We start from the raw sequence: 12,960 nt of genomic DNA, 5'->3' as shown, positions 1-12,960 counted from the left end.
TGTTTCTTTTTTTAACGGCTTTTATGCCAGAAATGTTTGAAAATGTTTTGTTTTTTTTTTCATGTTTTAAGATTCTTGGAAATTTATTTGTTAAATTTTAGATAAGTTTTTACTCAAGTAACAGGATTTTGTTGTTTCTAATAATGTATATAAGTTAATTTTATCCAGTGTTTGTTTCTAATTTTGGATTTCAGACTTTTCATCTTGCAAAAAATCAACTTTTTTTCAGCTGTTTTTTTTTTATAGAAATTTTATATACCCGAATACCTAGGTTTTCGCCTTTGCAATTAAGCTTGGTCTAAAGTCACTCAAATTGTTCAAAATGTGCTCACATTTAGCTTAAATTTGAATCCTGCGGCTCTCTTCAAATATGCTATTATGTTTTTCATTCAGCAGACATTTCAGATTTGTGTGATGCACATCACTTTTATCTTGTATTTATTTGTAACTACAAACTGACTTAAATTATGTAAGAAAAGTCTATATTTTGACAAGATTAAAATTGTTTTGAGCTTTTCTAAACTCTGCTGGAATTACTACAAAAACTTTGACGTAAGCTAATTTTACAAAAGTCAAGGAACAAGTTGCTATAAAGGATTATAATGTGACTGCTGTGTTTTTAGCGGTGAGTTTATAATTGTGATAACTAACTGTCCCTTCATCAGTCTGTTGGTTACACCATCTTCCCTGAAATTGTGTGGTGGAAGCCTGGCTGTAATGCTTGCATGGTTGCCTACTGAAGTTGTTTAAAGTATTCCACTTCATGCAGATTTCTGGTTGCCATGGCAACCAAAAGAAAAAAAAGTTTTTAACAATTTGTATCTCCAAAAGCTAAAGCCCTCAAACTCAGATATTTGGCATGTAGCATTGTCTGTTGGTCCTTTACCAAATTGTCCAAATAATGCACCTTGGGTCAAAATTGGCCGTGCCCAGGGGATATCACTTGTTTTACATATACCGCGTTCAGACTACGCTTTTAATCCTACATTAACTTGGGTTTATTTTTTAAACTCGTTTGCGTCCACACTATACGTGATGTAAAACGTGAATTATGTAAAGGTCAAGTGGTTTCTGTAATGTAGCATTAAAACTACCTCGGGAGGTGGTTTTAATACTATATTAAAAAGTAATACTACATTATTTTATAAGTGTGAAAGCAAATGTGAGTTATAACTGGTTTTACAATCCCAAATCCCCAGATCTTACCTTTTGGCTGAAGAATACCATGTGTTTCTCTTTTGTATCAAACAATTGATGCTATGGCTGGCAAAGGTAATTGGAGTGTTGATGAAGCAAAAACATTAAATTGCAATTTGGAGTCATGCTGATGCTTAAAATTGACTATAGATGGAATGAACAGAATTTTTTAGCTGAACACAGAAGTTTAAACATTAATGACTCCTTCTTGTTTCTGTCAGCCCCCTTCTTTGTAATCTTTTTTGCTTATTGCAAAATATTTGTTTACTTCCAACATTGCATGTATATATTTAAACCACATTTCTTTTCCTAGTATGGACGCAAACTAGATTATATTTTTATGGGTTTTAAATGTCAAATACCAATTATAACCAATTAGTGCCCGATAAAAATAAAACCAATCTGCTAGTGTAAACACGGCATTAGACTCAATATAGGAAAAACCTCTAAAACCACAAGGCCCATATGATAATTCAGAAAAATATTAAGTTACAAATATGCTGAAACAGACAGTATAATTCATTAAATTGAAAAAATTCCTGACATTTAACCAAACTTGCATTACAGACAATTAGAAATGATAGAAAAAGGAAATCAATCTTACTTGTGTAGAACATAGCATTATGTCTTTTTACAGACCAGATAATATGAAACCTAATTCCTCATTATCAGAGAAAAATTGAAAGAGAAATTAGATAATATACAATCATGGGCAAACAATATTCTCATTATTCATTCTGTAGAGACAGAAGCTTTCATTTCCGTTTTTTGTACTGTACCTAGAGGAAGTTACATAATACGCTCCTGCTATACAGTTACTACTCTGAGCAAACAATTATATAATACTGAATAATACATAATTAATGAATGAAAGATTATATCTTGTAGAGCCATTGTTTAAGAGATGGTACCTAAAAATTCAAATTGCATGTGATATTACTTTCTGTTGAAAACTAATAATATGGAAGTACCTCAATTATATAATGGTTTAACATTCATACTTCATTTTTCATGCTGAAAGGTAATATTCAATCCAAAAAATTTGGTCCTACTTGGAAAAAATGAAGCCAGTGACAGATAAGTCTTCTGGGACTATTTAGTTATCTGAACAAAGTTTGCATACATCCTTCACAAAAATATAGTTTACTTCAAGATTTGTGAATAATCATTCAAACAAAAAAGTTGAGCATTATCTTTCATTTTCAAACAAACTAATTCTAAGACTTTTGTTTTATTTATTATTGCTGATAATTTACAGGTATGGTATGATCATAGGAAAGAAAACATTATTCATGAGAAAAAATATAAATAGACTATATGAATTTTACGACATCGAATCCCTTATCATTTTACAAAATTCATTTGCCAATAATGATCAAGGCCTCAAAATGTGTGATTTAAAAATAAAGCGATATATATAGAAACCTATATTCTATCTGATGGTCACACCAAAACCATACCAAAAACTATGCCGAAAGAAGTTATTTCACTTTTTATGACACGCACTTTGTGTTTACAAATGAACCTAATTTGCATATTGACCGAGGTGTGCTGAATCGCATTTACCTTGCGGAATCTGTCGTTTCTGTTAATTTAATGAATATGTGCTTTAGTATAAATAAAATGGCTGGGTTTGTTAAAAAGAAATGACAATCACCTTTCTTTAGCTATTCCACCAAAACAACGAAGCTGATGTCACTGTCAAAAGTTCACGTATTTACTGCATGGTGCTATGTTAAAATATTGCTAGTGTGAGATAAGCGATATGTACTTCAGTTTTGCATATGATTTGATGTTGTTGTTGTTGAATACATAGCCTTAGGTACCATCTCTACATTTTTCAACAGTTTAACAGCTATCTCTGAAACTAACCAGTGTTCTTGTATTTTTATATCAGTACTGACTGAGATGTTCTCTGCTTGTAACTGGCAACTTCCCCTCATGGAACAGTCCCATGATGGAAGAGAGGCAGAGAATAAATGACTTCAGATTAATTGTGTTGTATGAGGCTTTCCTAGTTGTATTTAAATAGATAACTTGTTATCTCAGATGTAGACTAAGCTTCAATCATTCATTGGTGGCACCGAAATATTTGTAAATATTACACAGCCATCATGTCAAAGGGAGGTAATCCAAACAACTAAATGAATTAACCTTTACCCTGCTAAATGTCTAAATGGACTGGCCTATCATTCAATTCTGGCAGTACCATTTATTATTTGAAGGGGTGTTCACTGAATAGAAAACAGTGCATACCATGCACATTTTGGTCTGTGGTGCTGGTCGCAAACCGCCAGCAGGCTAAAGGCTAACTGCATCTGATCTGCCAAAGCAGACTGACAGACAAAACAAAAACAAAAGTTTATCAACTGCTGACTACACTATTTCCAGGCATTACTTAGTCTGTAAAATTTAGATTTTGGGGCTGGAAGCTAAAGAAAAACAAAAAGAAACAGTTGATTATACTATATCCAGGCATTTAACTTAGTCAATAGAATTTAGATTTTAGGGCCCTGAAAGTTGAAAGCTAAACAAAAACGAAAACACAAAAAAAAGTCTGTAGAATTTAGTAACTGCATACAAAAATAAATGTTGCACTTTGTTTCTTTAATATTGTGTGAAAACTCAAAACTATGATGGTGAAAGACGAAATCACAAAACCACAAACAATGATGAAAAAGTAATATCATTTCGCGTTTTCTTGTATTTTCATCATTGTGCTTTTGACTGTCCTCATCATAGTTTCGACTTTCAACATCATAATTTTGACTTTTTTCATCATAGTTTTGACTTTCAACATCGAAAGTCGAAAGCATGATGATGAAAGTCAAAACCATGATGGTGAAAGTTGAAACTAAGATGATGAAAGTCTAAGTCGAAAGTTTGATGGTGAAAGTCGAAACCTGGCAATGATAAAAACACGAAACCATGATGGTGAAAATATGAAATTATATCGCGTTTTCATCATTGTGATTTCGACTTTTATCATCGTAGTTTTGTGTGTTTTGTGAATATTTACTTTATGTCTTTGTCAAAATAAGTTCACTAATAACCCTTAGCCTGCTAAATTTCTAAAACGGACTGTTCCATCATTCAGTTTGGGCAATACCATTTATTATTCGAAGGGGTGTTCACTGAAAATTTACTAACTGAATAGCGAACAGTGCAGACCATGATCAGCCTGCACGGATGTGCAGGCTGATCTTGGTCTGCACTGGTCGCAAAGGCAAAACCAATCGCCGCCAGCAGGCTAAGGGTTAACAATTCATTTTTCAATAAATTTTAGTCACTTTTGGCCCTGAAACTTCATTGCCTGTGACCCATTTTTTGAATTAAGCAAATGAGGTTACTATTGGCCAATTTAATAAAGGATAAAGGGGAGATAAATCAGGTGCTTTGTATCGGACATTTTGGTATATCCAAGTTCACCATGTTCGTGTTTGACTGTATCAGAATTTCAGCTTGATAGGAATTCCCTGTTAATAATGTGGTACCAGATTGTTTTTGATTACTTTCTTTCATACACAGCAGCTGTTGTGACTGAAAAATACATGATAGAAAAGGTTGACTAGATGTAGAACTTAATAGTTAATTGGAGAAAAACTGTGTATAAGTTGAGATAATAGATATTTCCTATCTTAGTGACTTTGTTCTTTAATGAGTGAGAGCCTTACAGGATTATACAGTGCTGAGTAATTTTATAATTCATCAATATTGTGCGTACTGCAGTATTCAGTAACAATGATAATTGTAAACATTTTTGAAATTTACGATGATTTATTGGACAAGAGGGTATTAATTTAAGGTGTTTTTGTGTTTTTAAAACGAGTTGTCCGATTTTGACTATAGTGACATTATATCAGAAGTAAGGATAGTATAAAAATCATGGTTGTATAAATTCAGTGGTAATTTTTCATATCTTTGTAGGATTTCATTATTTTCTCTTATTTTGTTCAATATCTTATAAAAACAAAAAATAATTTGCAATAAAGACTTTAAAGACCTAACAGACAAAAGCTTAGATTCTTCATCTTAAACTGTCCGAGTCAAGCTTGAGTTTTCGTAAAAAATACTATTTCAGTTTCTAGAAAGTATGTCCATTGCAAATGTATTTAATCTTTAATGTAGTACTATACAAATCAGTTGGAGAGATCAAAAGCATTTTATTAATGTTAGTTATTGTTTGTAAGCTTATTTATAAGTCTCATTTGGAAACCCATATAGGCATTTCCTCCGGAAGACTTAATTTTATTGTAGTATAGCGCAAGATACAGAAGCCACTCCAATTCCAATATCTTCCCTGGTTCCGCTTAGCTCAGTAGGGAGAGCGTTGGTCTACGGATCGCGGGGTCGCGAGTTTGTTCCCCGGGCGGGGCGTATGTTCTCCGTGACGATTTGATAAAAGACATTGTGTCTGAAATCATTCGTCCTCCACCTCTGATAATTCATGCGGGGAAGTTGGCAGTTACTTGCGGAGAACAGGTTTGTACTGGTACAGAATCCAGGAACACTGGTTAGGTTAACTGCCCGCCGTTACATGACTGAAATACTGTTGGAAAACGGCGTAAAACCCAAAACAAACAAACAAACAAACTTCCCTGGTTCCTTATGTGCCAGATGTAAAGTACTTGTACAAAGGCGATTTTCCCAATCTTTGTAATTTTAGTTGAAGGAGCGGGGGCCCCAAATAACAACCACTGGTTTTATAGACGTAGAAGTGTTACCACTGAACCACTGTGTGCTCTTAGTATTTTATAAGCACATTCACATTTTATGCGAAATAATGTATGTTTGGTATTGGATCCATAATGACAGCAATATCTGCTGGGTTATGCATATACTCTGTGCTATTGTGGCTTTTTCCAGTTTTTTATGACCATCACAATTTCCATCAGGTTATGCATACTCCATATGCGATTGTGGCATTTTCTATTTTTATGACAATCACAATTTCCATCAGGTTATGTATACTCCAAATGTGGCAAATGTGATTGTGGCAATTTCTCCATGTTTTATGACAATTACAATTTCCATCAGATTAGGTCTACTTCATCATTATGTGGTTTTTGCATTCACTAGTTTTGTGACAGTCGTCAATTTTTCAAATAAGTTACATAATTATACTCCATAAATTTATGTATGCAAAGCCAGTTAATAATGTAATATGAACTGCATTGACAGTAAATGCCGAAGAAATATTCGAGAATTTAATTTCCAGTGGTCATTGTTGGTCAGTTACCTAAATATTAAATTTTAAAGATTTTGAAATTTTCAGTTCATTTGTGAATTCCTAACTTTAATGCAGATAAAACAGAATGGTCCATCCAAAATTTTTAATCTCACAAATTAAATTTAAGTTACAAAAGAATTTTTCACTTATCAAGTTAAAATAATAATATGAGCCGTGCCATGAGAAAACCAACATAGTGGCTTTGCGACCAGCATGGATCCAGACCAGCCTGCGCATCCGCGCAGTCTGGTCAGGCTCCATGCTGTTCGCTTTTAAAGCCTATTGGAATTGGAGAAACTGTTAGCGAACAGCATGGATCCTGACCAGACTGTGCGGATGCGCAGGCTGGTCTGGATCCATGCTGGTCGCAAACCCACTATGTTGGTTTTCCCATGGCACAGCTCATATGTTCTTTGACGCAACCTTGCCTTTCTATGAAAACAGGGATCAGAATTTAAGGATAGGTCAGTTGTTAACAAAGACTGAAAATTGGTTTCTTGTGACTGATGAAAAGCAAAATTTATTTTAATGGCACTGTCTTTAAGTGCCATGTGGCAGTATAAAGTCTCCAGTACTAATGGGCTAGTGTTGTTATATAGAACTGTCGACAAGAGTGGAATTATTCCGAAAGAGACACAAGTAAAAACAAAAATTATTGTTTTATGTTTTAAAGGTGTTCAGTCACATTTAAGCAACATTTTATAATATTTTTTACTTTTTGTATATTCTGTAGGAGATTTATTTTTAAAAAGGAACAAAAAGACTTTTTGCATGAAGTAAGACTTAATTGTTTTTATAAAAAAAATTAGTTTATCCTCCTTGATATGAAAATATTTAAAAATCTGATTATTTCTTTTGATTTCAATATTATTTCAAGGTTTACATTTTCACTTGATAGATATCAGTATTAATCAACAATCCGAACCAAAGGACAAGTTTTAAACTCCGTGTAACTTCAGAATAATTTTTTTTCTGATCTATCATGGTTCCGCAGTCAAGATAAGGCAGATCGAGGTAATAATAATTTTTAATAAAAATGCGTTTAAGTAGGTCAGTAGTTTAAAAATAGAAAAACCTTATGACCACTCTAGAGGCCATATTTTTCAATGGATCTTCATGAAAGTTGGTCTGAATGTTCACTTTGATGATATCTGGGTCACGTGCGGTCAAAAACTAGGTCAGTAGGTCTAAAAATAGAAAAACCTTGTGACCTCTCTAGAGGCCATATTTTTCAATGGATCTTCATGAAAATTGGTCACAATGTTCACCTTGATGATATCTAGGTCTAGTTCGAAAGTGGGTCACGTGCGGTCAAACACTAGTTCAGTAGGTCTAAAAATAGAAAAACCTTGTGACCTCTCCAGAAGCCATACTTTTCATGAAATCTGTATGAAAATTGGTGAGAATGTTCACCTTGATGATATCTAGGTCAGTTTCGAAACTGGGTCACATGCCTTCAAAAACTAAGTTATTAGGTCAAATATTAGAAAAACCTTTTGACCTCTCTAGAGGTCATAATTTTCATGAGATCTTCATGAAAATTGGTGAGAATGTTCACCGTGATGATATCTAGGTCAAGTTCGAAACTTGGTCATGTGCCTTCAAAAAGGTCATAAGGTCAAATAATAGAAAAACCTTGTGACCTCTCTAGAGGCCATATTTTTCAATGGGGCTTCATGAAAATTGGTCAAAATTTTTATGTCGATGATATCTAGGTCAAGTTCAAAACTGGGTCACATGAGCTCAAAAACTAGGTTACTATGTCAATTAATAGAAAAAAGGACATCATACTCAGTTCAAAACTGGGTCATGTGGGGACAAGTGAGCGATTCAGGACCATGATGGTCCTCTTGTTTAAAGTACCTCTAGTGAAAACCTTACATGTATACATAAATATACGTTAATAGATCAGATCAGAACAAAATCATTAGTCGAACAAAAGCTGATTAACCACCTTTAATTAAAATGTTCATATCGAAGCAGTCTCTACGCTATAATTTCATCCTGTCTTCTACAATTTATCAATTTTCAATGCAGTTTGTGGATTTGTTGAGAAAAGACTTGCAGTAGTTGATCTAATATATAATAATGACATCTGTGTGAGAGAGATTGATATGTCAGTCATTGTACAAGTGTGCCTGTAAGTTACCTCGCATTTCAATTCTCGGAGGTCTCTGGTGTACATTAGTTCTTTTCAGAGTGAAATATTCTGAAATACCCTTAAACTCCTTATTTGAAATGTGTAGAGTATTGGAATATCTGTTTTTAAAAAGTGTGGGTTTTTTGTCATTCCAAAAAATGGATTTAGGAAAATAAATTTTGCGAAAATAAAATTTTCAAATTGGCTGAAAGTTGTGATTGATTTTAGGACTTGTGGAAAAGTGAAAGTTGCATGACATGTTTTCATGCAGTTGTATTTTGATATGGTGTGTGATTAATTATGCAGTGATCATATGATTCTTTTCATATTAAATCAACTTTTCTTCAATACTAAACAATAGTGAGCTAATGGTTTCGATTCAATGGCGTTTGATTGGATGCAGCAGATATATTGTTTAAATGGAACAGACTAGACGCTTCGGGTATTTGACAACAATTTCTTTCTTGATTGCAACTTGGATCAGTGTGTGACAAGACTGGAAAGAATATGGCAGCATTATAGACATGCTATACCGATGGACTAATAATTTTTTTTTTAAAGACAGTATTACAAATTTCAACGAACTATATTATCTAATATGTCCTATATTTGGTTTTATCATCATGGCGGACATGATAATGGTGCTGGTAGACATGTAAATAGTGGTAACCGTGGCAATCATTCACGTCGTTATCCGAGACCGATGAGGGAGAGATCGTATCGTCAATTCCCTCATCACAGGAATAGTGGTGTGCTAGGGCTCAGTAAGAGCATTGATACACTTCCACCACCTCCACAGTAAGTCAGTTAGATTTTTAACTTTTCAAAATTGTTTTATCTCCTACTGCAGAGAAACAAAGTTCTCATTACCTTTCTAGCTCACCTGAGCACGAAGTGCTCAAAGTGAGCTTTTGTGTTCGCCCTGTGTCCGTTGTCAGTAGTCCGTCCGTCCGTTGTCTACAGTTTGACTGTTAACACTCTAGAGATCACAATTTTGGCCTAATATTAATGAAACTTGGTCAGAATGTTACTCTCAATCAAATCTTGCACGGGTTTGATATCGGGTCATCTGGGGTCAAAAACTAGGTCACCAGGTCAAATCAAAGGAAAAGCTTGTTAACACTCTAGAGGTTAGAATTTTGGCCCAATCTTAATGAAACTTGGTCAGAATGTTACCCTTGTGGTTCTGGGATGATCTGGGATGATCTGTGTATGAAAAGAATTGGAACCACTGCCTTACCCTTGCATGATCGTAAGAGGCGACTAATAGGGTCTTAACACTTGGTTTTGCTGTAACTCTGTGATTCCAGCAGGTATGCAAATTTTGATTCCATACCTCATGTTTTTATTATACCCCCACCAAACATGTTTGAGGGGGGTATATAGGAGTCAGTTTTGTCGTGTCCCGTCGCGTCCCGTCCCGTCCCGTCGCGTCCCGAAATCTATTATCTCAGTTATTACCAAATGGATTTGATTCAAACTTAAAATACACAGCGTTCGACACTAACGGTGTCCCGGGATCCCGAGGACACCAAAAATCCGCAAGGGATCCTAAAGTTCACAATTTCGGTGTTCCGTCGGGACTCTTGATTTTCAGATAAAATATGATTCTAAAAAAAATGAAATTCCCCAGTCTTGTTCGCTCAAACATCGGTCTTTTGCTAAGCCAGGGCGTTCAGTTGACCCGAGGTCCCGGGTTTCGACCCGCGAAAATCGAGAAAAACTCGTATTTTACCCGCATAAATTACGGCACGTGCGTCGGCTTGACTCGCGAAAATTTACTTAGATGCGTTCCAAGTTCGATAGTTCTGCCCCCTGTCAATCAAAATCCCAGTGAATTTCAATATTGTTAGCCGGCACAAGCGGAAATATGGCAGTAGGCGGAGCGTCGTATGTTAATTAGCTACTGACAGATGTCAGTCACGCCACGCGCCAAATGACACGTGCTTATCTCGCGGTTTGTATTTAGTACAATATGCCTTGTCATTATCAAAAGTGTTTATGGATCAATGTTTACAAGTTAATTGATAAACAATGCAGCCTTAGATTATCGTGTTTGTACCATTATTTTGTGTGCTCGATACGATTACATGAGCCGGTCGGCCGTTACGGTCTATAACAAATTTATTATCATTGCCGAGGCTTTGTTTGGGCAAAACAAATTAAATAAGCAGAAATTATACGTGGTATGATGAGAAAATAAAGTTAAAACAGTTATCTTTTCAAGAACTTTAACTGTTACTTTTGTTTTTCGTATCTGTCACTCGTTTTCTAGACCAACATTTTCGAACATTTTTATCATTTCTTACAAGATTGTTCTAGTACAAACTAAAATAAAAAGCCAATAAAACGTCTACATTTACGAAAAATATGATCACTGTTGCCAAAGCAGCTCTTATTTAGAAGAATTTGCTGATAATAAAAGCATGCAAACACTAAACCCCACCCACTTTTAGGCAATGTGCAAAATAAAACAACTAAAATATGAAATGTTTAAGAAAATCTGTTATGACCAATGTACTAGTTTTAGATAAAGTCTGTGGGAGTTGCATTAATAAGGCCTAAAAAATCTTTGTATCTGGTAACATGCTCAAAAAATTAGGGTAGGTAGGTCGGAACATTTTTTTTTTTTATCTAAGAGAGACTTTTCGGATTTTTTTTTTATGTCAAAATATTGATTACAAATAAGGGGGTTATAAGGGGGAATGAACTAGGCGGTATACATTTAGACGAACTACAACAAATGGTAGAGGAGTGCGATGGTAGTGAAGATGAGGGGGACGAGGACAGAAATGACATTATTCTTTTACAGCAAAAGTCATACAAGCTATTGTTGTCATTGATGTAAAATGGAAATAAAGTGGAAATAAAATACATGTAGTACTGTAAACAGTTGTGTTTGTTAGATTTTAGTTTTTTCATGTTCTTACCACATTTTGTTATCAGGGACTCCTAATTTTCAGCAGGGACTCCTAAATTTCCCAGCAGGTATTCCTTCGGGATACCTGGCAAAAAAGTTAGTGTCGAACGCTGATACATGTTCCACCTTATCACCCACATCATGTGACACAAGGTGCATAACTCTTGACACCAAGTTTTCATGAATTATGTCCCCTTTTACTTAGAATTTAAGGTTAATTTTGTTGTATTTTCACTATATCTCAGTTATTACTAAATGGATTTGATTCAAACTTAAAATAGATGTTCCACCTCATCACCCACATCATGTGACACAAGGTGCATAACTCTGACACCATTTTTTTATGAATTATGCCCCTTTTTACTTAGAATTTAAGGTTGATTTTGAGGTATTTTCACTATATCTCAGTTACTACTGAATAGATTTGATTCAAACTTAAAATAGATGTTCCACCTCATCACCCACATCATGTGCCCACATCATGTGACACAAGGTGCATAACTCTGACACCAAGTTTTCATGAATAATGTCCCCTTTTACTTAGAATTTAAGGTTAATTTTGTTGTATTTTCACTATATTTCAGTTATTACTAAATGGATTTGATTAAAACTTAAAATAGTTGTTCCACCTTATCACCCTGATGATGTAACATAAGGTGCATAACTCTAACATAAATTTTTTATGAATTATGTCCCCTTTTACTTTAAATTTAAGGTTGATTTTGATGTATTTTCACTATATCTCAATTATTACAAAATGGATTTGATTCAAACTTAAAATAGATGTTCCACCTCATCACCCACATCATGTGACACAAGGTGCATAACTCTGACACCAATTTTTCATGAATTATGCCCCTTTTTACTTAGAATTTAAGGTTGATTTTGATGTATTTTCACTATATCTCAGTCACTACTGAATGGATTTGATTCAGACTTAAAACAGATGTTCCACCTCATCACCCACATCATGTGACACAAGGTGCATAACTCTGACACTAATTTTTCTTGAATTGTGTCCCCTTTTACCTAGAATTTAAGGTTAATTTTGATGTATTTTCACTGTATCTCATTCTGATTGGCTTAGAGCCAAAGGGAAGTAACCTTTTTTTAACTTTTGTACTGAGTTTCTTCCCCTTAAATTCCAGGAATAAGTCTATTTTTAGAAATCCTATTTTTAGATTTTCAATATTTTAGGTATTTTTCTTACTTTTTTATTATAAGTTCTGTGTAAAAAGTAAAAACATTTTTCTGTGGTAACATGGGTCGGTAAGACACTTTTTTTGTATTCACTTTTAGTGTATATTTTAGTGTATCTCTAATATTAGAGATTTAATATATTTACTAGTATTACTATACTAGTATTATACTAGTATTACTTATATGTGGAAGCCGAGGATGAAGTACTCCAAAGTATTTTTAAGATTTCTTATGGTTGCCATTCTTCTGTGACAAGACCGTATGGTGGGGGTA

General features: G+C 34.3%; 1 protein-coding gene across 10 annotated transcripts in view; it reads left to right on the top strand.

Annotated features, from left to right (window-relative positions):
• LOC123550853 (potassium channel subfamily T member 2-like) overlaps positions 1-12,960 on the top strand; it is a 295,982-nt gene that overhangs the window by 158,173 nt on the left and 124,849 nt on the right. For 5 of the 10 annotated variants that reach the window (XR_008367420.1, XM_053524981.1, XM_053524980.1 and 2 more), the window contains exon 1: positions 8,621-9,365. The exons of 4 other annotated variants lie outside the window; for them this stretch is intronic. Coding sequence is in view for 5 of the 6 variants with exons in the window: in XM_053524981.1 (XP_053380956.1) it covers positions 9,166-9,365 (200 nt within the window). In the remaining variant the exon portion in view is untranslated. Of the gene's footprint in view, positions 1-8,620; positions 9,366-12,960 lie in introns of those variants that run through there. One more of the 10 variants, XM_053524974.1, reaches the window with a different exon arrangement.

Source organism: Mercenaria mercenaria, chromosome 15, assembly GCF_021730395.1.
Source record: "Mercenaria mercenaria strain notata chromosome 15, MADL_Memer_1, whole genome shotgun sequence".
Classification (NCBI taxonomy): Eukaryota; Metazoa; Mollusca; class Bivalvia; order Venerida; family Veneridae; genus Mercenaria; species Mercenaria mercenaria.
The sequence above is the reverse complement of the archived record's forward strand: the minus strand, read 5'-3'. Positions and strand labels throughout refer to the sequence as shown.